The sequence below is a fragment of the Oryctolagus cuniculus genome, chromosome 5 (genome assembly GCF_051225735.1).
Source record: "Oryctolagus cuniculus isolate XC-2025 breed Fujian yellow rabbit chromosome 5, ASM5122573v1, whole genome shotgun sequence".
Lineage (NCBI taxonomy): Eukaryota > Metazoa > Chordata > Mammalia > Lagomorpha > Leporidae > Oryctolagus > Oryctolagus cuniculus.
In genome coordinates, this window is record NC_142871.1 from 55,030,471 (window position 1) to 55,053,973 (window position 23,503).

Genomic DNA, 23,503 nt, shown 5'->3' on the forward strand with positions numbered 1-23,503 from the left:
GACATTTGGAGTTTTCATTGTCCCAAGATGACCTGTAATATCCTGTCAGATAAAGATGAAGAGATCTGAGGCCAGCCTTGTGGTGCAGCAAGTTAAGCCATGCTTGTTATGTCTGCATCCCATATTGGAGTTCCAGTTCAGTCCTGGATGCTCCAGTTCTGATCCAACTTCCTGCTGATGCCCAAAGGAATGCAGTGGATGATGACCCAAATACCTGGAACTGCCACCCATGTGAGCGATGTGGGTGGAGTTCTGGGCTCCTAGCTTTGGACTGGACTAAACCTGGCTATTTGGGGAGTGAACTAATAGATTGAAGATCCCTCTGTTTTTCTCTCCCTTTTTCTGCCACTTTGCCTTTCAAATAAGTAAAAAAAAAAAAGGTAAACTTTTTTTTAAAGATTTATTTTATTTATTTGAAAGACAGAGTTACAGAGAGAGAGAGAGAGACAGAGACAGAGGTCTTCCATTCACTGGTTCACTCCCCAGATGGCTGCAACAGCCAGAGCCGCACTGATCTGAAGCCAGGAACCAGGAGCTTCTTCCAGGTCTCCCACGTGGGTGCAGGGGCCTAAGGACTTGAGCCAGCTTCTACTGCTTTCCCAGGTCATAGCAGAGAACTGGACTGGAAGAGGAGCAGCCGAGACTATAAATGGTGCCCATATGGGATGGGATGCTGGTGCTGGCCCCTCTCCAGCTTATTTTTAGAAGCTAGTGTAATCTTGATAGCAAAATCATATGGAGACAGTATTATTAAAAGGAAGAACTATGGACCAATCATTTAAACAGAGATGCAAACTTTTGAATAAAACGATATCAAGTAAAAATGAAAGATCCGTGTTTCAATAAAACACTATCAAATAATATACAAAGACTGCACAAATACAGAGAAAAGTTCACATTCCTCTCATGATGATGAGAATATCAGTATCTGTATTTGCTTCTTGACTTATCTGTATGTTTAAATTGTTTTTCAGTTAAATATTCTAATTAAAAATGAAAATAAGAGGTAGAAAACCAGTCTTTCAAGATCTTTCCAACAGCAAAGTAAAGGAAAGTAGGTTTGGAAATTAAACAACAACCCTCATTCATTACACAAAGAGACCCTAAAATTTCTTTCTTGTTTTAAAATCCATGTATTTTTAAAATTTTCCTTAAATCAATTATTAGTCAACTAATAATTCTGTGACCTAATATTTCTCCTGTCTGTGTTCACATCTCCAGAAGTGACCACTTCTTTTCTTTTTAAGATTTATCTATTTATTTGAAAGTCAGAGTTACACAGAGAAAAAAGGAGAGGCAGAAAGAGAGAGGTCTTCCATGTGATGGTTCACTCCCCAGCTGGCTGCAATGACCAGAGCTGTGCCAATCTGATACCAGGAGCATCTTCTAGGTCTCCCATGTGGGTGCAGGGGCCAAGGACTTGACCATCTTCTGCTTTCCCAGGCCATAGCAAAGAGCTGGATCAGAAGTGGAGCAGCCAGGACTCAAACCAGTGCCCATATGGGATACTGGCACTTCAGGCAGCGGCTTTACCCACTATGCCACAGCGTCAGCCCCAGCAACCACTTCTACAGTAGTTCAAATATTTCATTTCTTACTGTTGTTCTTAGTAAAAATATAAACATACCATCACATATTTCATTAAAATAAGGCATTATCTATTTAATTAATGGCATGATGAATGAGCTTTAGTTCATTTCCCAAATATAGGTCAATCATCCTGTTTAGTTACTTCACTATTTTTTTTGTTCCAAACAACATACTTTAATTTTTTTTTGTTTATTTAACAATACTTATTTATGAGGGAAGAATTCAGATTTACACAGTGGTTGGTTTTGTGAAAATGTGTCCTTTATAAAGTTCAAAAATAACACAAGATTTTTATTTTAGTTATCTTTATTGTTTGTTTTATGTAGTATAGTGTTTTTTAATCATTTTTTGAATTAGAGCTTTATTTTCTGCTCCATAATCAATGGACTTCATACTTTTAACAAATTTGTGGCAAATTAGATTGCCGGTCATAGCACTGTTTCAAGCCCACCTGGCTCTGCTTCCCATCCAGCTTCCTGCTAATGTGCATTGGAAAGCAGCAGAAGATGGCCCACGTAACAGGCCCCTGCCACCCACATGGGAGATACAGATGAAGTTTCAGGCTCTTGGCTTTGGTCTGATCCAGACCTGGCTGTAGTGGCTGTTTGAGGAGTGAACCAGCACATGGAAGACCCCTCTCTCTCTCTCTCTTTCTCTCAATCTCAATCTCTCAATCTCTCTCTGCTTTTCAAACAAATAAATCTTTTTTTTTCCCCTAAAGTAAGTTATCTGTGCCCTGATCTTTCCTTTTAGCACTCTCTTCCCTTCCTCCTCTAAGGTTCTACCTCTTTAACTTTCACGTTTTCACAATCAATGATCCTTCCTTACATAATTGTTCCATGGAAGCCTTAAGTCTTTTCTTTGGAGCCACTCAATTTCCTTCAGAGATGCCCTCTAATTTTTTTTGAGTGGGGTGCAGTTGATGTGGAGGTGCCGTTGGCTTTGTGCAGAAGAGAAGGGGGCCGGTGCCGCAGCTCACTAGGCTAATCCGGGTTCTAGTCCCTGTCGGGGCACCGGATTCTGTCCCAGTTGCCCCTCTTCCAGGCCAGCTCTCTGCTGTGGCCCGGGAGTGCAGTGGAGGATGGCCCAGGTCCTTGGGCTCTGCACTCCATGGAGACCAGGAGAAGCACCTGGCTCCTGCCTTCGGATAGGCACCGTGCGCCGGCCGCAGTGCGCAGGCTGCGGCGGCCATTGGAGGGTGAACCAACGGCAAAGGAAGACCTTTCTCTCTGTCTCTCTCTCTCTCTCACTGTCCACTCTGCCTGTCAAAAAAAAAAAAAAAAAAAAAAAAAGAGATGGGGCGCTCTTTTTCATAAAACAATGTGACTCCTACCCTCTCTCTTGCATGTGGTATCCGATGCCTGGCCTTCTCCTGGCACATCTCTTTCCTAGCTTAATCTCTACTGTTCAAGGTGTGGGTTCAGTAAGCACAGAAGTTTGAGGGGCAGTAATGCCCACAGGCCCATGCTGGGGTGGTTCACAGAGTGGTGTCCACCAGGCTGAAGGGAAGAGATACATACCCAGTCTAGGTCGGATTGTATGACCCAGAGGGTCAGGCCTGTGCCAGTGAAACTGGTCAGGAGACTGCTTTCTATGCTGTGTACTTTGACATATGTAGCCCCGTTGGGATGCTTCTTTCTAACTTACCCAAGGACTGCGTGGGTGAGTGAAGATATCAGACATTTCTCTTAGAGGATGTGAAATATACGGTAAGAAAACAAAGACTCCCCAGAAATAAGGATTTAATTTATTTTTTGATTTTTTTTAAATTGTATTTGTTATACAAATTTCACATATTTCATTTGTACAGATTCAGGAACATGGTGATACTTCTCTCCCTCCCGCCCACACTCCAACCCTTGATTTTCCTCCTTATCCCATTCCCACTCTTAATTTTTACAAAGACCTACTTTCCACTTACTTAGTAATTGTGCAGTTAATCCTACACTAAGTAAAAGAGTTCAATAAATAGTATGATGAAAAAAACACACCGTTCCTCAATAGAAGAGATAAGGGTATCATTTTACTCCTAAGAACAATTGTTTTCAGAAGATAATACCAAGAGGCCATGGAAGAGCGATGAGTGTAGAAAACCACCATGATGCGGTCAAGACAAGTGGATCAAAGGTTACAGAATGTCCAGAATTACAATTTGATTTGACAATAGATACCCAATCACACTGCTCATAGAAAAAAAATGTGTCTAACCACAAAGGAGTCCAAATATTCTATTTCACACACAGCATCCTCTGATTTTGATATAGGTGACATCTGGTATACAGTGCATGCTCCTTCTCATCTAAAAACTAAGAATCTAGAATAGCTGCAATATCCAGGGTTTAAGTATTAATGATATTTATATTATGATAGATAAGGAAGTTGAACAGAGAAGAAAATTTCAAAGGAAAACTATCGTTACTTTCTTTCCCTATTTAGTTCAAGATTATGTTGAATGTGTTTGAATATAGATGTCATGTACTGTTTTTTATTTGTTAATAGGCCAGAATTAGGCTCATCAAGTTAGGGGACGTTAGTAGGTCAGAATCTGAGAAATATATCTGTCTGCAAATTGAGTGCATATTTCCTATGTAATAAGCTGTCAGATAAATTAATATCTTTTTTAAAAAAATAGTTTCTGAAAGAGAGAGAGAGAGAGCTTCCATCTCTGGTTCAGTAACCAAATGGTTGTAAAAGCCAGGGCTGGGCCAGGTTGAAGACAGGAGCCTCAGCTCCACCCAGTTCTACCACGTGGTTGGCAGGAGCCCAAGCAGTTGGGCCATCTTCCATTGCTTTCCAAGGCCATTAGTAGGGAACTGGATCAGAAGTGGAGCAGCCAGGACTTAAATTGGTACCCATATGGGATGCCAGAGTTGCAGGCTGCAGCTTAACCCACTGTGTCACAATGCTGGCCCCTAAAGTAGTATCGCTCAAGAAACGCAGCATTTGGCTTTTTATTCCTCCGTAGCTTAAATTCTGTAGTATATATAGTCCTCAGAGCTTAGAACTTAGTATCTTCAATTGATTTATTTTTGATTACCAAAAAATTATGTACACTTATTATGGACCACGTGGTATTTTGAAACATATATAAATTGTAGAATTGCTAAATCAAGTTAATTAATGTGTACAGTATCTCACATTTTTATGAGAACACTTAAAATCTACTCTCAAAGTGATTTTTAAGAGAACAGCACATTTTTATTAACTACACTCACCATGTTATATACTAGATCTCTTGAAATTATTTGTCCTGTCCAACTGAAATTTTATATCCTTTGACCATCTCCCCAATACTTTCTCCACTCAGCCTCTGGTAACTACCGTTCATAGATTCCACTAAAAGAAAGATTATGTGGTGTTTGTCTTTCTGTGTCTAGTTTATTTTTCTTAGTGTAATGCCCACCAGGTTTACCCATAGTTATCACAAGTGACAGGATTTCTTTCTTTTTAAAGGCTAAATAATTTTTCCATGTATAAAGAAACCACATTTTCATTGTTCATTCAACCATTAATGGACATCTAGGCTGATCCTACAGTATCTTAGCTATTGTGAATAATGTTGCAGTGGATATGAAAGTGAAGCTATAGCTGTTGTAAATGTTATTATTTTATTAATTTTTATTAATAGTTTATTGTTAGTGCATAGAAACTTTTTTTCAAATGCTCTTAAATCGACAGTTAATAGTATATGTTATTGTTATGTGCAACAAGATGTTATGTCTGCATCCCATATTGGAGTTCCAGTTCAGTCCTGGATGCTCCAGTTCTGATCCAACTTCCTGCTGATGCCCAAAGGAATGCAGTGGATGATGACCCAAATACCTGGAACTGCCACCCATGTGAGCGATGTGGGTGGAGTTCTGGGCTCCTAGCTTTGGACTGGACTAAACCTGGCTATTTGGGGAGTGAACTAATAGATTGAAGATCCCTCTGTTTTTCTCTCCCTTTTTCTGCCACTTTGCCTTTCAAATAAGTAAAAAAAAAGGTAAACTTTTTTTTTAAAAGATTTATTTTATTTATTTGAAATACAGAGTTACAGAGAGAGGGAGAGACAGAGAGAGAAGTCTTCCATTCACTGGTTCACTCCCCGGATGGCCGTAGCGGCCGGAGCTGCGCCAATCCAAAGCCAGGAGCCAGGAGCTTCTTCCAGGTCTCCCACATGGGTGCAGGGGCCCAAGGACTTGGGCCATCTACTGTCTTCCCAGGCAATAGCAGAGAGCTGGATCCGAAGAGGAGCAGCCAGGACTAGAACAGTGCCCATATGGGATGCCGGTGCTTCAGGCCAGGGCTTTAAGCGCCAGCCAAGGTAAACTTTTTTAAAAAAGGTAATTTGTATAATTTACAGTTTGATATTTATTATTTTTTATTTTTTAGAAGGCAATATTTAATTGTAGTATCTCTTTCATTTAAATTCTTTCCCCCAACCTCCTGCCAGCCTTAATACACTCAAATTTTCCAATATCCATCATCTGTATGAGCATAAAAGTTATGTAATATAGTATTTATTCTTGGAATAATGAGAATTAGAACATTAACTTGTTAGACCAATTTTAATTCTTATGAAGATTTATACATTTGTATTTTGATCAAATACTTTAATTTTGATGTATAATCAGTGTACTTTGATAAATCAAATTTAGGCTAACTTTTGATAACGTGTATTTCCTCTCCTAGACTGTATTTCTTCCCTCAAGCCCATATTTTTCTCTCTTGAGGTGTTTATATATACATATATATATATATGCTTTATTTTATTTATTTGAAAGGCAGAATTATATAGAAAGAGAGAGAGGGACAGAGAGAGAAAGAGAGGTCTTCCATCTGCAAATGACTTCAATGGCTGGGCTGGCCAGGCTGAAGCCAGGAGTTTCTTCCAGGTCTCCCATGTGAATGCAGGGGCCCAAATACTTGGACCATATTCTGCTGCTTTCCCAGGCACATTAGCAGGGAGCTGGATCAGAATTGGAGCAGCCGGGACTCGAACTGGCATCCTTATGGGATGCTGGTGCTGTAGGTGGTGGCTTAACCCAATATACTACAGTGCCAACCCCAAGATGTTTATAGTTTTAAAGACGATACTTGAAAACTCAATGTTTGACCTAAGTCCTGTAATGATAATGATTATTTTTATGGCCTTAGAGTGAGGGATCACTTGTGAAAAGAAGTTCTAAGTTGTTGCTTATTAGATCACATTGGTTCCTGCTTGATACATATTTTAGACTAGCTGTGATATTGAGAATTCATAATTCTAGGTTGATGTTGATCACGTTCACAAACTTTTGTGTTAATTTATGGAATGGTGAGGTTAACAGGATGAAGACAAGAGGTAGAGGCGGTAGTATAAAAATATTTCCTGGGCAGAACTATTATTTTGATGTAATCTCTTTATGGGTTACAGTTTTTTTTTTTATATTAATAAATCCCTTCTGGCTGGCGCCGTGGCTCACTAGGCTAATCCTCTGCCTGTGGCGCCGGCACCCCAGGTTCTAGTCCTGGTTGGGGCACTGGATTCTGTCCCGGTGGCTCCTCTTCCAGTCCAGCTCCCTGCTGTGGCCCGGGAAGGAAGTGGAGGATGGCCCAAATCTTTGGGCCCTGCACCCACATGGGAGACCAGGAGGAAGCACCTGGCTCCTGGCTTTGGATTGGCGCAGCACACTGGCTGTAGCAGCCATTTGGGGAGTGAACCAATGGAAGGAAGACCTTTCTCTCTGTCTCTCTCACTGTCTAACTGCCTGTCCAAAAAATAAAGAAAAAAAAATCCCTTCTAAACATGCAAAGTCATAGCATAGTATGCTGGTTGCTCCGTGTTGGAGGCAGCAGAAGAAATTAATGTCTGGAGAACTAGATTTTAAGAATTCACACTTAAATGTGGAATGCACGAATTATTTGGTTGGAATATTTGCCTGCTAATGCCTAGAAAGTATTAGGTGAGGCAGCAGACAATGTGATGGTAATGATGAGAAGTTTTAGAGACTGCAATATGGCAGGCTTGTCCTGGGCTTTGATTTTGATGAAGAAGGGACAGATCTCTCAAATAGAATGCAGAGGTGAGAAGGGATGGATAGTGGGCACCAGCCAGATTCCTGCCTTGTACCTTACTTTTATGTATCCTGGTGTGGGTTTCAGATTCCTACAAATCATTTCTAATGTCAAAAGCTTATTTGCATCTTAAGATGTTTCATTAAAAGTTATTAAAACTCTCTGATGTTAGAATACTTTCTTGCCAAGCTCCTTTCTTCTTAAAGAATGACTGTTGATTGGTTAATTAAAGTTTACATGTCTTTCTTTTTAGGTGGTTTTTTGGAGCAATCAAAAGAGCAGATGCAGAGAAACAACTAAAATATTCAGAAAATAAGACGGGTGCCTTTCTAATCAGAGAAAGTGAAAGTCAGAAAGGAGAATTCTCCCTTTCAGGTATGGCCATTGTTTCATTTGTTTCAAGTGGCTGTTTGAGAGTTTGTAGTCATGAACTTGTTAGGTGAACATGGGCATGCTAATTTTAAATTTGCCTTATTTCTTGACAATAGCACTGAAATTAGATCTAATGAACTACTCAGAAGTAATATAAAAATTAGCCAAAAATTGTCTATCTCTGACTAGCAGTCTCTATAAACAGTTTAAATTATATGCATTCTAGGTATGAAATGAAAAACATATGGATATGGCTATATTTTCTTACTTTTGTATTATCTAGGATCTTTGTAGGGAGATTAGAAGCAAGAAACAAAACTATGGTTTTGTCAGGATTGATCTTGCAACAATACAATTTTTTTTCTTTTGCATTTCACTTGTCTGATAAATTGGAAGTGTGTTGAAATACAACATGCTAGTGCGTTTAGTTAACCCTGTGACTTGTACACTTTGGTCAAGTGTCATTTTTCAGATAAAGGTCAAGTACATGTGTACATTGCCCTGGAAAAAAAGAAGCACAGGGGACCTGAGAAACATCTTTAAGAGTTACAGGTGCTGTCTTTTACAACAAATTGGATGCAACTGGAGACCAATATGCTGAGAGAATAAGCCGGACCCCAAAAGACAAATATCATATGTTTCCTATGATAGGTTGTAGCCAACAGATAGAGTACAAAAAACTCTTAATGTATGTTGAACTGAACTGATATCTTGTGATTTGATTGTTGTCTGTTACCCTTGTCTATATCCCTGTGGAACAGTGGTCAATCTACCTTTTACTTGTAAAGCTCTTTGTTTAGATGAGTGTTGAGCCTCTGATTGTTGAGCCTCTGATTATAAAGTAAATTGAAAGTATGTTATTGCAAAAATATTAGAAGAAAGGAAAGGAAGGCGGTGCGGGGAAGTATCATTGTATTCTTGGAAATTCTATGAAATTCATAAAATCTGTTCTTTATATGTTAATAAATTAAAAAGTAACAATAAAAAGAGTTACAGGTGCTCACATGTATGCCTTTGCTTTCAGAAATCTCTGATATTAGGAATATATATTGCAGCATTACAAACAGTCTTTCTTAAACACTACGGCAGTCGTGTGGGACTCTCTTCTTGCCCTGTTCTGGTCTCTGTATTGTCTACGCCTGTCATTTGTGTTTCCATCCCCTTTGAGCATGTATTCTGTTTTTCCAACTGGTTGTGAACCTTATGGGGGAAGAGACTACTTCTCTTTATTCCTGTTGTCCTGCAATAAATGTTTACTAAACATGATGCCTGTGTACCTCTTTATAACTGTGTGGCTAACTAAGCCAGATGTCTGGGCAGCCTGCATGGTATCACACTGAAGCAGGTCCTGAGCCCACCTGGACTGAGATCTTTTTACTATTTATTTATTTATTTATTTGATGAGCATAGAGATAGAGACACAGAAAGAGAGAGACAGATGAGAGATCTTCCATATGCTGGTTCACCTCCTAGAGTCCCACAATGGCCAGGGATAGACCAGGCCAAAGGCAAGAGCCTGGAACTCTATCTTGGTCATCTACAGGGTGGCAGGGACTCAAGTACTTGAGCCATCACTTGCTGCCTTGCAGGGTATATATTGCCAGGAAGATGGAATTGGATGCAGAGTCGAGACCTGAACCCAGGCATCTGATATGGGATACGGGAGTCCCAAGAGTGTGTGCCAGGTGTCAGTGTGTTAACCACTATGTGAAATGCATAATCCATAATGGGAAATTTGACCTAACCTGAATTCTAGCCATGCTGTGTAGATTTAACATACATTTTTCTTTTGTATACTTGGTGGTCTGAAATATCAGGAAGGTTGGATTGGAGTTGAAAAGAATTAAGGGCAATGGTGTCTAGGATATCACTTTTTGAAGATGCTTTTTTTTAAGGTTTATTTTATTTTTATTTGAAACGTGGTATTATTTTTGAGAAAGGGACAGATAGAGACAGAGAGAACTCCTCTTTCTGCTGGTTCACTGCCCAAATGACCTCAATGGCTGGTGTTGGGCTAGGCTGGATCCAGGAGCTTCCTCCAGGTCTCCCATCTTTGGGCAGGGACCCAAGCACTTGGGCTGTCCTCTGCTGCTCTCCCTGGCACATTAGCAGGGAGCTGGATCAGAAGTGGAACAGCCAGGGCCCATATGGGTTGCCAGCACTCAGGCGGCAGCTTTACACACTACACCACAATGCCGGCCCCTAAAGATGTGATTTTAAATATTGAAATACCTTTCCTGTCAGGATTTCCTTGTTTCACCTGTAAGTATATTTATTAAAAATATACACATAGTCACACTAAACACAAAAAAAATTGAGATAATCTTATAAATAATGAAATATGTATTCAGCTGTGTATATACCAATATGTGTTATATGTGGTGTGTGTGTGTGTGCCTATATGTGTAATATGGATACCAGCTTTTTTTAAAAAATTTTTTTGTCTTGCAGTATCCTGTGAACTTTTTGCATCTCTTTGAATGTTCTTCTACACTGTTATTTTTAAAAGCCACATAACTTTCCACTGAATGGGTGTGTTATCATACAGTTGACTTATTTTGTATTTTATACATTTTCATTATTGTCAGCTATTTTGCTGTAATAAAGTGTTATACAGTGGATAGCCTTATAAATAAATATTTAAAGATTTTCATAAGAATATTGTTTTCAGAGGAAGAAAATTGAATCTTTTTGAAATTTCTATGCTTAATAATAAGAGCTCTGAGAGAATTTCTTGTTTAAATGCATCCGTATTTGTTTATTTGCCTCAGCCAATATTTATATAACGAATTAGGTGGTAGTTATTTAGCCAAAAGCTGGATTAAGTGTTTTTTATTAATTTTAAAAATATAGAAGAGCAATATTTCTGTGAGGAAAACAAACTAAAAGTAAAATTACCTGAGTCATATCTTTGAATAATACTCAGGCTACAGTGACTGCTCAAAACACTCTCTAAGTAGAATATTATGGAACAAAACAGCTTTACAGGCTTAAAACAAAATCACCAGGATATTGGCTGCTATGTGCTGTGAATACTCTAGAGCTTGCTTATGGATTTAGGAAGCTTTGTAGGTCTTGCTTGGAGAACAGCATATCATTATAGACTCTTTTTCAATGAAGTCGAACAATTTAGAGTCTTTCAAACAAATTATCTGATTGCTGTGTATTCACTGGGGGACAAAGCAAATGCATCCCATTATATGCTACTGAAAGGAGAATTTTCTTATTAGCCAGAGAGGAGGCTACACAGAAGAAAAATGGAAAGAAAAAGGTCCTTGATTTATCTACATTAAAACAAACAAACAATCCAATTGCTGACTTGATTATCATTAAGGATCTTCAGATATACCACTCATGGATTTATGTCTTAGTGCAGTTGTCTCCCTAATCAGTCAGAATTGATGGTCTTCAATTTTGCTGACTGCTGTGCTGTAAAAGGAAAGCAAATAATATCCCTTTTCTATCTCTGTCTTTCCCATGTGAAGTCTCCTTAGGAGTGTTGTCTTTATTCCTTGGGCGACCATGGCTGCAGCTGTTGGAGAAGAACATCATGAGAAAGCATGATTTATTGGTGCTGGGGAGGGCTCTGAGGGGGAGCAGCCCAAGGTTGCAGCAGCCACTAATTGGGTTGTTGTGATCCTTGTGTTACTTTTGGCTCTGGTGAGGTCTGAGTGGATCAGAAAAGAGAGTTAGGGCCCTGACATTTCTCATAATGGCAAGACACTAATTAGTTGTGAATTACAGTGGCATTTTTGGATATTACATATTACATGTGGTAACCAGAGAATCTGTCTTCATTAAATGCATGACAGGTAGTTTTAGTTGCCCTACTGTTATTTGTCATTAATAGTGAATTTTTCTGATGAAAACTGTGAAATTCTGTCTGTCAAATGGTTTGACTACTTTTTTTTAAAGATTTATTTATTTATTTGAAAGTTAGAAAGAGAGGGAGATCTTCCATCTGCTGGTTCATTCCCCAAGTGACCACAATGGTTGGGGCTGAGCCAACTGAAAACCAGGAACCAGGAGCTCCATCCGGGTCACCCACATGGATGGCAGAAGCCCAAGTTTCTGAACCATAATCTGCTGCCTTCCCTGGCATGTTAGAGGGAGCTAGATCAGAAGCAGAGCAGCTGGCATTCCAACTGGGGTGCCAGCATTGCAGGCAGTGGCTTAAACCAGTGCACTACAATGTTGTCCCTTATTTCTTTACCTCAATCAATTACTTTAAAGGAAATTATTATTTTTATTAGCATTCATTTGATATTGGATGTTCTGTTAGTATATTTTATTGTAGAAAGTACACTTTAACGAAAATGTACCTTGGAAGTAAAACTGAGCTTCAAGTTAATTTTTCAGAGGAGATTTTGCATCACATATTGTAATTTTACTTTAGGTCACTCTACACATAAAAACCTATAGGGTAGTAGGGGACTTCCCAATTTATCCTCAGCAAAGCTTTTTTTAAAAAAAATTTATGTATTTGTTTGTAAGGCAGAATTAAAGTGAGAGGGAGAGACAGAGAAACCTTCCATCTGCCGATTCACTCCTCAGATGGCTGTTAACAGCCAGGGTTGGGTCAGACCAACGCCAGGAGCTTGGAACTCTATCTGTGTTCTGACATGGGTGCAGAGGCCCAAGGATTTGGGCCACTTTCCACTGCTTTCCCAGCTGCATTAGCAGGGAGCTGGATTGGAAGTGGAACAGCCAGGATACGAATCAGTGCCAATGTGGGATGCTGGTATCCCAAGCAGTGGTTTAACCCACTTCACTACAATGCCAGTCCCAGCAAAAATTGTTAAGAGTAAGCAATAATAGGCCGGCGCCGCGGCTCACTAGGCTGGTCCTCCGCCTTGCGGCGCTGGCACACTGGGTTCTCGTCCCGGTCAGGGCGCCGGATTCTGTCCTGGTTGCCCCTCTTCCAGGCCAGCTCTCTGCTGTGGCCAGGGAGTGCAGTGGAGGATGGCCCAAATGCTTGGGCCCTGCACCCCATGGGAGACCAGGAAAAGCACCTGGCTCCTGCCATCGGATCAGCGCAGTATGCTGGCTGCAGTGTGCCGGCCACGGCGGCCATTGGAGGGTGAACCAACGGCAAAGGAAGATCTTTATCTCTGTCTCTCTCTCTCACTGTCCACTCTGCCTGTCAAAAAAAAAAAAAAAAAAGAGTAAGTAATAATAGATTGAAGGTAGTTGAGCATTGACTACATGAAACACATAAGGCAGAATAGCTTACTCAGGATTCACCTAGGAGTTGTCATTACTTATGCATTTGTTTATTTCTTCAACAAACATTTGGAAAGGCAACTGTGTGCCAGGTCCTCTGCAAGGTGAAAGGCAGACAACCAGTTAGGCCAAGTGCCTGAGCGCAGGCTAGTCAGGGGATTCGAATATAACTGTCCCGTTGTGAGACAAGAAGGGGTACGGGCCAAATCTCCAAGGGGAAGTTCAGGAAGTCTTCACCAACGAGGGAGGATTTGTGTTGCCCATGAATTTGTGTTACAAGGTGGTGGTGTGGGAAAAGCCAAGTGCAATGAGATCTGGATATACGTGGTGTTTTGTGGAGTGGTGGGGAAGGTGGGTAATAATGAAAGTGTGTGTATGTGTGTTGTCTATGTATGTGTAGGGATAGAAGTGGGGAGGATTGACTGAGAATGAGTGTGGGAAGTTGGAGCTGGAATATTCAGGACCTTGTATGTATATAATACTGAGGAATTTAGACCTTATGCTAAGAGGAAAGATCTAGGCAAAAGTGGTTGACATCAGCCGGCGCCGTGGCTCAATAGGCTAATCCTCCACCTTGCGGCGCCGGCACACCGGGTTCTAGTCCCGGTTGGGGCGCCGGATTCTGTCCCGGTTGCCCCTCTTCCAGGCCAGCTCTCTGCTATGGCCAGGGAGTGCAGTGGAGGATGGCCCAGGTGCTTGGGCCCTGCACCCCATGGGAGACCAGGAAAAGCACCTGGCTCCTGGCTCCTGCCAGGATCAGCGCGGTGCGCCGGCTGCAGCGGCGGCCATTGGAGGGTGAACCAACGGCAAAAGGAAGACCTTTCTCTCTCTGTCTCTCTCTCTCACTGTCCACTCTGCCTGTCAAAAAAAAAAAAAAAAAAAAAAAAAAAAAAAAAAAAAAGTGGTTGACATTTAGCATACCTTACAAGTGGAAAATGGGTGAGACATTTATAGGTGACAATTGGGGGAGAAATGAGAGGAGCAAACGATGTACTTCCATGCTGCTGCCAGAAATTATGAATGCAAGGTAAGCAGAGTTCTTACCGTTTTTCAGAGAGAGCTCAGTGGGCTGTACAAGGTCTGCACCCCAGCGTAGGGAGTCCCCAGAAATCACAGGGCTCCTCTGTTGCTCTCATTTCTTTTTTAATGGGGCAAGTGTGGGAGTAGCTTTAGGATTAGATATAAAGATGGCCTTTGTGTTAGAAGTCTTATTTTAGATACCAACTATTTGCAGGGTTTTTTGGGATAGCTCAGAACCTATGAGCAGCAGGTGCCATGGGAAATTACAGGTCCTGCTGCTCAGAAGAGGAAGTGGAGTTCAGGTAAGGCCCTTGCTGGGGATGGAGGATGATGCTGGGACAGACCATGCGGTCTAGAAAGTGCTAGAGTTACAGTGAAATAGAAGGGGCTGGAGATGAGAAATATTTTGAAGACAGAATCTACAGGAATTAGTGGCTGATTAGAAATGAGGTAAAGTAAGGGAGAATGAAGAATTTAGGATGGCTATCAGATCTCTGACTTGAGTGATTAGGACACAGTGGTGGCTTTAGTCAAAGGAGATACATAGGAGGAAATGATTTACAAAGAGAGAGAAAAGGGTATAAGGAGAAATAACCTCAGGAATGTCTGTAGGTAGGCACACAGGTAGCTGTAGTTTCTTTTATGGTTGTTTCTATTGATTTTTAGCAGAGTACTTTCTATGATAAAATTTCTTTACAGTGAGGTTGGGCATTTGGTGCAACAGTTAAGTTGATTCTTGGGAAGCCTGCATCCCATGTTGGAGTGCCTATGTTTGAATCCCAGCTCTGATTCCGATTCCAGTTTTCTACTAATGATACTAGGAGGCAGTAGATGATGGCTCAAGTACTTGGGTCCCTTCTATCCATGTGGAACCCAACTTGGATTGGGTTCCAGTCTCCTGGCCTTAGCCTAGCTCTTCCTGGCTGTTGCCAACTTTTGAGATGTGAGCCAGTAGATGGGAGATCTCTGTCTCTTTTTTTGCCTTTCAAATAAAATAAATAAAAAAAATTAAAATTTCCTTTACAGTGAACATGTAGATCCCATGGGGGTATACATGACTTTTTTTTTTTTTTTAAAGATTTATTTTTTCATTTGAAAGTCAGAGTTACAGAGAGAGAGAGAGAGTTCTTCCATCCAATGGTTCACTCCCCAACTGGCCACAACGGCCAGAGCTGAGCCAATCTGAAGCTAGGAGCCAGGAGCTTCTTCTGGGTCTCCCACATGGGTGCAGGGGCCCAAGGACTTGAGCCATCTTCCACTGCTTTCCCAAGCCACAACAGAGAGCTGGATTGGAAGTGGAGCAGCCACGGCTCAAACCGGTGCCCAAATGGGATGCTGGCGCTTCAGGCTAGGGTGTCAATCCACTGTGCCACAGCGCCGGCCCCTTACATGACTTTTATAGTAATAATTTGTGATTACTGTGAGGTTCTTTCTTGAGAATATAAGATATGCCTCCTTAGTGATAAAATTTAATTTTAAAATAAATGTACTATAAATTTTACAACCCAATAAATGTCTTACCCTTCAAAATAATTGGTTACCATTGTTCAAAGTATGGCATCATTGGTAGAACTTTGTCTACAGAAAGACTGTTACTTCGTGTCATATTTATGTGATATCCCTTAGTTGGAGAAATTATGTTTGTTCGTGGCAGCTTTGATACTTGGAAGTGGTCATAATTATCTAAAGCAACTTTCTGAATGATATGGATGATTAACCTAGTAATACCATAGATATAACTTTGTAAATATTTCTGCATACCTTATAAATTTATCCTGAAGGCAATTTAAAGTAATAAAAACAACAGCAGCTTCCTCAGGGAAGGGGAGTATCCTCTTGTTGGCCTTATCCTCTCATGTTGACCTTGTATGTATACTTCATGTTGAACTTTAGTATTCAAAGTATCATTTAGTTGTGTACAATTCTTTCATTGTAGGTAAAATGTGCTTTGTATATCAGATTATAAACTTCCTGAGCAGAAGCATTTTATTGCTTTTGTTCCATACATCATTTCTAATTTTGTAGACAGTAGGCACTCAAACACTCACCTCTTTATACTGTAGTCTATATGAAGCAGTGATAAGCGAGCCATTGTTGCTTTCTGAAATCTCTGACACTGAGGCCCCTAAGATCACAAATAAGCCTCCTCTTTGCTGTTTTTCAGACTTACTTTGGAGCGATAGTTTCACACCTTGGCAGGTCAGGTTTTTATTCCCCCCAGGTAGTAGGACTTTTGTGGAATAGAGACAAAATCGGAAAAGGATCTCTCCTGTTGGCGTGCTGCTATGTCTCTGCTGGGCATAGGGTGCATACCCAAACTCTCTTCACACAGACCACTCAGCTACCATTAGTTCTCCCAGACTTTCAATATCTACTGATTCATTCTGATGGGACTCTGGCTCAATGGTGAAAGGCTCTGTGTTTCATTATCAGTCCCTGATCCATCAGTGTTTCATTTAAAATTAATATGGACGTTGTGGCCACTAGAGTTTGTCAGTAATTCTATTACTATTAACCAAGAATGTAAATACAATTATATATCTCAAGGAGGGGCATTTATTAAATGACTGGAAGAAACTGCTCCTTGAATTTATTATGTAATGAAACTTCTGTGGATTCTAGGAGCATTTTGATATTGGTTAAAGATGTTTTGCTTTTTAAAAAGTGCACATGCTGCAAGAAAGAAAATTTTATGTTAATAACTCCAATATCTCATATAAAATGTATTAAATTTTAAACACGTTGGTGCCATCTTAGAAAATGCCTTTTAATTAAAGTCATAATTTAGTGTGTTCAGCTTAATTGCAAATATCATTGCCTATAATACCGAGTGACTTTTTTGTGAATTATCATACATGATGCCTTTTCTTAACATTGCTACTGAGGAGTTCTATTTCAGATGTTTTAAATACTCTGTGACATTAAATTAACATTGTATTATGTAGTATGTATATCTGAATTTGTGTCTGTATATACACACGGATGTATAGTCAAGGCACCTTTTTTTCTAGGGCACTGGCTCATGGAAAATTATATTTTTGAAATTCTATGATTAGCATTTCTAGAAGACAGAGTGCTGTCTTTTTAAAAAGTTTGTTATTTTTATTTTATTTTATATTATTTATTTGAGAAATAGAAAGAGTGAGCTCCCATCTGCTGAGTCACTCCTCATTGTCCTTAATATCCCATACAGAAATAGAATTGTGGTCCCAAGTTGTTGGGAGAGTCACAATTACTTGGCCATCACTGCTGCCTCCCAGGGTCTACATTAACAGGAAGCTTAAGCTAGAGTAAGGAGCTGGAGCCGGGTATTGAACCCAGACACTTTAATGTGGGACATGGGCATCTTAATCAGTATCTTAACTGCTAGGTTAAGCTCCCACTTCCATAGTATTCTTTATTGGGTTTATCTTCTGATTTTTATTTTTCCTTTTCACTTGTATGTGAACCTCTGATATAACTCATCTGTCTTCTTTTGCTTATTTAAAACATTTTTTCTTTTATTTTGAGCTATTTGAAGGAAAGCACAACAAAATGATACATATCATTGCCTTTTGCATATCAATTTATAATAATCAATTTTGGATGTTAAATAAATAAGTAGAAAGGTGATAAGTCATGTGGGAGTCTGTAAACTTGCTGTCTTTTTGTAATTCATAGTATATTTCACTCCTTTGTTTTTTCATTTTGTTTGCTGCCAAACTAAATTGATCGTTTACATTTTGCCTCACGTTATATTTTCAGATTAAGATATTGTCTAGACTGCAATCACAGTAGTGTCCTCTAGTTTCTATTCAGTTCAAAAACATGAGAGAAATGGAATCACAACAGCTCTGTAAACTGAACCTCCTAATCAATGGTTTGTTAGAATCTTGAAAGACATTTTCTTAGCTTCCCTGAGAATGTCAGTGAACTGAGATATTGTAAGTGGTTGGAGAAGACTTTGATCTTCACCCCAGATCTCTACTAGTCAAGAAGAGGGGACAAAGCTTCCTGCTGTGCTCAGTGTGTGCCCTTGCCACAGGGAGATGAGACCTGCGGTTACCAGGAGACCTGGAAACCTCTGTCCCTCTTAAGTGGAACTGATTTAGTGATTTGGGCCTTCCCTAGATAGCTGTGTGTAACCCTCCCTTTTTCACATCCAGATGGGATAGCAGTGTCCAGCACAGCAAATGTGGTAAGAGTAGAAGATGATAGGTGATGACAGTGTGCTGCAAACTGGCAAGTAACATTGATCTAGCAAGAAAGAAAAAATAAGAGCACTGATCTCTAGCAATTGACTTTTTACACATTCTTCTGGTTAAACAAACACTAACCACTGGGTTTTACTGTCTTAGTTTGGTTGCTATAGTAAAATATCACAGACTGGGAGATTAAAAATAACAAACCTTGGGGCCAGCGTTGTGGCGTAGTAGGTAAAGCTGCTGTCTGTGAAGCTGGCATCTCATTTGGGTGCCAGTGCATGTCCCAGCCACTCCACTTGCAATCCAGCTCCCTGTTAATGCACCTCAGAAAGCAGTGGAAGATGGCCCAGGTGCTTGGGCCCCTGCCACCCACATGGGAGACTCAGACAAAGCTTCTGGCTCCTGGCTTTGGCCTGGCCCAGCTCTGGCCACTGGGGCCATCTGGGGAGTAAATCAGAAGATGAAAGACCTCTCTCTCTCTTTCTCTCTAATTCTGACTTTCAAATAAATAAATAATCCTTTAAAAAAGGTATTACATGTAAACTATAGTTAAATATGTAGAAGAAAAATTTTCTGAGATTTTAAAAAATGGTTATAGATTGAAAAGACTCAGTGTCCCAAGCAAAGTAAATGAAAAGATTCATACATAGAATATCTTTTCAAATACTTTATATTAAAGAAAAATAAAATCTCTGTATCTAGGAAAATAAATAAACTAATCATAAAAGAGTGAAAACTGAGTTGGCTCCAGAATCCTTCACACCATTATTATTATTATTATTATTATTATTTATATTCAGATAACAAGTATATTCAAGCCCTTCAGAGAAGATCCAATGAAAAAGTAATTTTAATAGGAAATTAAATAAATATTAGCAAAGGTTTTGCCATGACATGCAGAAATTAATTTAGAATACAGTTTCTTGTATTTATTTTCATAGCTCTATGCTAAGAAAATTAATTGTGTGTTTTCCTTGTTATAAATGGTTTCTGGGGATTCGTGTTGATTGGATTTGGAGAAACATTAATTCCAAATGGCCAGCCCCTCAGTAGTTCTTTGTCCCGGAGGCAAGAGGGGGCAGGACCCCTAAAGGAGCTGGTTTCTTTCCAGGGTCTTCAGACGGCTGCACCTTTGGCACAGGTACTGTCAGCCTTGCTGACGATTCACTTCAGCCACCCATTAAATAGCATAACTCATATAAATGAGGGCTTTCTTTTCCCCTAATTTATTGCTAAAGTTGAAAGGTATACATTGTTTGCCTAACTTTATTGATACAGTTGATAACTTCATACTTTTACCTAACACTGTTACCAGTTTTTGACATTTACTTTCTCTATGCCTCCATCATTTGTGTATTCTGTATGAATCTATGAACAAGTTGCAGATACCATGTTCACTTCAAGTCTAAAAACTTTACTATTAATATATATGTCTATGAGAAGAGCAGTTGCCTACAGTGCCACAATACCATTATTTTTGTTTAAATATTTATTTTAAAGTCAGCGTTACAGAGAGAGAGGGACAGAGAGAGATCATCAAACCTCGAGTTCAGTCCCCAGATGGCTGCAATGACTCGTGCTGAGCCAAGCCAAAGTCAGGAACAAGGAGCTTCATCTGGGACTCCCACGTGGGTTGCAGAGTCCCAAGCACTTGTGCCATCTTCCACTGTTTTCCCCAGGCCATTAGAAGAGAGCTGGGTCAGAAGTAGACCAGCTGGAACTTGAACTGGCACTTACATGGGATGTCTACGTTGTAGGCGGCAGCTTTACCTGCCATGCCACAGCACCAGTCCCTCACAATACCATTATTAAACCCAGGAATTTCATAGCCAAACAACAATAGTATCTATTATAGTGCACGTATTCAAATTTCTCCAAATGTCTTTTCTAGCTCTTTGCCTTTTTTTTTTTTTTTTTTTTTGACAGGCAGAGTGGACAGTGAGAGAGAGAGACAGAGAGAAAGGTCTTCCTTTGCCGTTGGTTCACCCTCCAATGGCTGCCGCAGCCAGCGCGCTGCGGCCGGCGCACCGCGCTGATCAGATGGCAGGAGCCAGGAGCCAGGTGCTTTTCCTGGTCTCCCATGGGGTGCAGGGCCCAAGCACTTGGGCCATCCTCCACTGCACTCCCTGGCCACAGCAGAGAGCTGGCCTGGAAGAGGGGCAACCGGGACAGAATCCGGCGCCCCGACCGGGACTAGAACCTCGTGTGCTGGCGCCGCTAGGCGGAGGATTAGCCTAGTGAGCCGCGGCACCGGCCCTCTAGCTCTTTGCTTTTTTGATACAGTAGGGGATCATGCGTTGTATTTGGTTATTGTATCTCATTGTTTTATATTTAGAAGAGTCAAAAGCCTTCTAGAGCTCTCCTATACAAACTATACAAACTATACATATTCTTATTTACCTTGATATTTCAGCCCCTTGTAGCCTCAACTGAAATCCATTCCAGCTTATTCTTACATATTACCTTAAATAGTACTGTGCTTCCTTTAAGATGTACATCAGCTATTTCATGATTAAGCCTTGCACTCTCTCTTTCTGATCTTTGATTTTATTTCTTTGAGCAAGGTACTCAAGACTACAAGATGTCTTGCATGTAGAAATTTCTTTATTTTTGATAAATGTTAATTTATGAAGATTGAATTGTATTAATGTGATGCTACTGATTTTTTTCTCTTTGCCTCAACTTGTCTTGAAGAAGAATTTTCAAAAGTATTGGGAAGAACATTCTGAACTATTTTTAGCCATTTATTTGTTCATCCATTCACTCTTTCATCATAGAACTTTCATTTTTTTACTAGATGGATAATTGTGAAAGCAACCGAACAGTTTACACTGTAACTTACGTAGTAATCAAGTTACATGCAAAGTACTTTAAGAACCTAGAAAAGAGAAGAGCTAACTTTCTGGAAGTATTGGTCAGGCTGGGTGTTACAGGGTAGATGAGACAGCAATCAATACTATACCTAGTAGTGAGTGAAAGTAAATGGAAAATAATGCGTACCAAATTTATCTTTCTGCTCAGAAAATGTCCATTTTGAAGAACATTACTTACTTTGAAAAATAAGATGATGTTCCTTGGATTGAAAATGGAGAATTATTTTCTGTGATGCACTTTTGAACCCTGTAACAAATAAAATGGTGATCTGTAAATTGTTCATTCTTTACCACTTGTATGAGGGTACTTTAAAAAGTGGGAAAAACGGAATTAAAATGTAAGTTTGTTTTGGTGCAAACTTTTTTAAAATTCATGCATGGTTTTTTCATAAAACACTTTTCTGTTTATATTATAAATGTGGTCATAATAAATTCAATATGGGTTATATATTTAGATAACAAGACAGTGTCAGAACTGAGATCAATATGTTCCTCTGGTTCTTGGGTCCAGCTGACATATGTTAGTGTATCTTAGGCTAGCAAAAGGGAGAAATATTAACAGTCTTGAGCTGTGGAAGAAAGAGGGAGGCAAAGAGGAAAAGGAAGAACATTCCTGAAGGTGTGATGCAGAGCTTTGGATTGAATAGAAAAATAAGATATCTTGGCTCTGGAAATGAAAGCCAATGATCCACGGACCTTCCACTTCCTTTCTGGCCTTAAGCAACTCAGTTTAAATTTCAGGAAATAACAACTAAATAAATGTTTGTGCCACAAACTGCCTGAATCTCAATCAAGCAAGGTATGTAAGGGATTTGTTTTTGTTACTCTAAGTGACAAAAATGTGTTATTGAAAAAGCACTGTTAAATTAAGCCTAAATAATGTATTTCATATGGAGTTTGTGCTAACCAGGATATCATCTACAAAGCGAATGATAAATGTGCCCTTTATTATAAAACCAAGTTACCACCTCTGCTTCTACTTTCTGCTTCCTGCTCTTTAAAGTGTGAATTATTGGACAGCTTTCATTCAAACATGTTTGCCCTCTTGTGTCATGTTAGGGAATTACATGCCATTATGCAAACAAAATACAGGATTTTTTTTTTTTTTTTTTTTTTTTTTTTTTTTTTTTTTTTTAGTTTTCATGATCTATTAATTTATAGGAAGGGGAAAAATATTTGACTTTAGTTGAAAGCATATAATTAAAAAATATTCTGGTATCTTCTTCTAAAAATTAAAATCCATCCACTGGCAGGGTTTTACTTTGTTAATGTCAAAAACTTTACCAAGATTTAAATTTTCTTAATGATTTAAGCATCTAGTTTCTATTTGATGCTACATATACAAAAATGTGTTAATGAAGCAAAAAATTAATCAAATGAATACAAATGAATTTAATAAGTTAGCACCTATAAATTTAAACTATGTATTTAAAATGATATATGCATAGGAGCTAATTTATAACTATTTATCAGTGTCCCATCAATCATGAAGTCATTTGTAATGCATTTTAGAAACATGCTTTGCATTAATTTATTAGAAGTTTTGGCACTGGGGCTACAATCTGAGAAAGTATTCTGTTGTCTTAAAAGCCTATGCATGATAGAGACTAAATTTATTTTCCTATTGTTTCAATAGTATCCTTTTCTTGACAGAGTTGTCTTCTTATCACCTGCAGATTTTTCTAAAAATGTTTTGTGAAAAGCAAAATAAAAAGAAGCAAAAGTATAAAAGAAGGAAAACCAAAAATCATACTTTTTAATGTTAACTATAGTAAACAGCATCTTCTGTATGTGTAAAATATATATGTATATATAAATACATACATTATATACAATTCTGAATAGATTATCTAGTCCTTAAAAATCTTTCTTGTGATTCATACATTCTTTGATTTAGAAATTATATTCTTTTTAAAAAGTTTTTTTATTTATTTGAAAGGCAGAGTTACAGAGAAGCAGAGGCAGAGAGAAAGAGAAAGTCTTCTATCTGCTGGTACACTCCCCAGATGGCCACAACGGCCGGAGCTGTGCCGATCCAAGCCAGGAGACAGGAGCTCCTTCCAGGTCTCCCACTTGGGGGCAGGGGCCAAGGACTTGGGCCATCCTTACCTGCTTGCCCAGGCCATTATCAGGGAGCTGAATCAGAAATGGAGCAGCCAGGACTTAAACTGATGCCCAAATGGGATGCTAGTACTGCAGGTA

At 39.4% G+C, this 23,503-nt stretch overlaps 1 protein-coding gene across 2 annotated transcripts in view; it reads left to right on the forward strand.

Moving 5' to 3' along the window:
- FRK (fyn related Src family tyrosine kinase) overlaps positions 1-23,503 on the forward strand; it is a 169,571-nt gene that overhangs the window by 100,164 nt on the left and 45,904 nt on the right. For both annotated transcript variants that reach the window (XM_089333765.1, XM_051854387.3), the window contains exon 2: positions 7,883-8,004. In XM_089333765.1, coding sequence (XP_089189891.1) covers positions 7,883-8,004 — 122 coding nt within the window. The remainder of the gene's footprint in view (positions 1-7,882; positions 8,005-23,503) is intronic.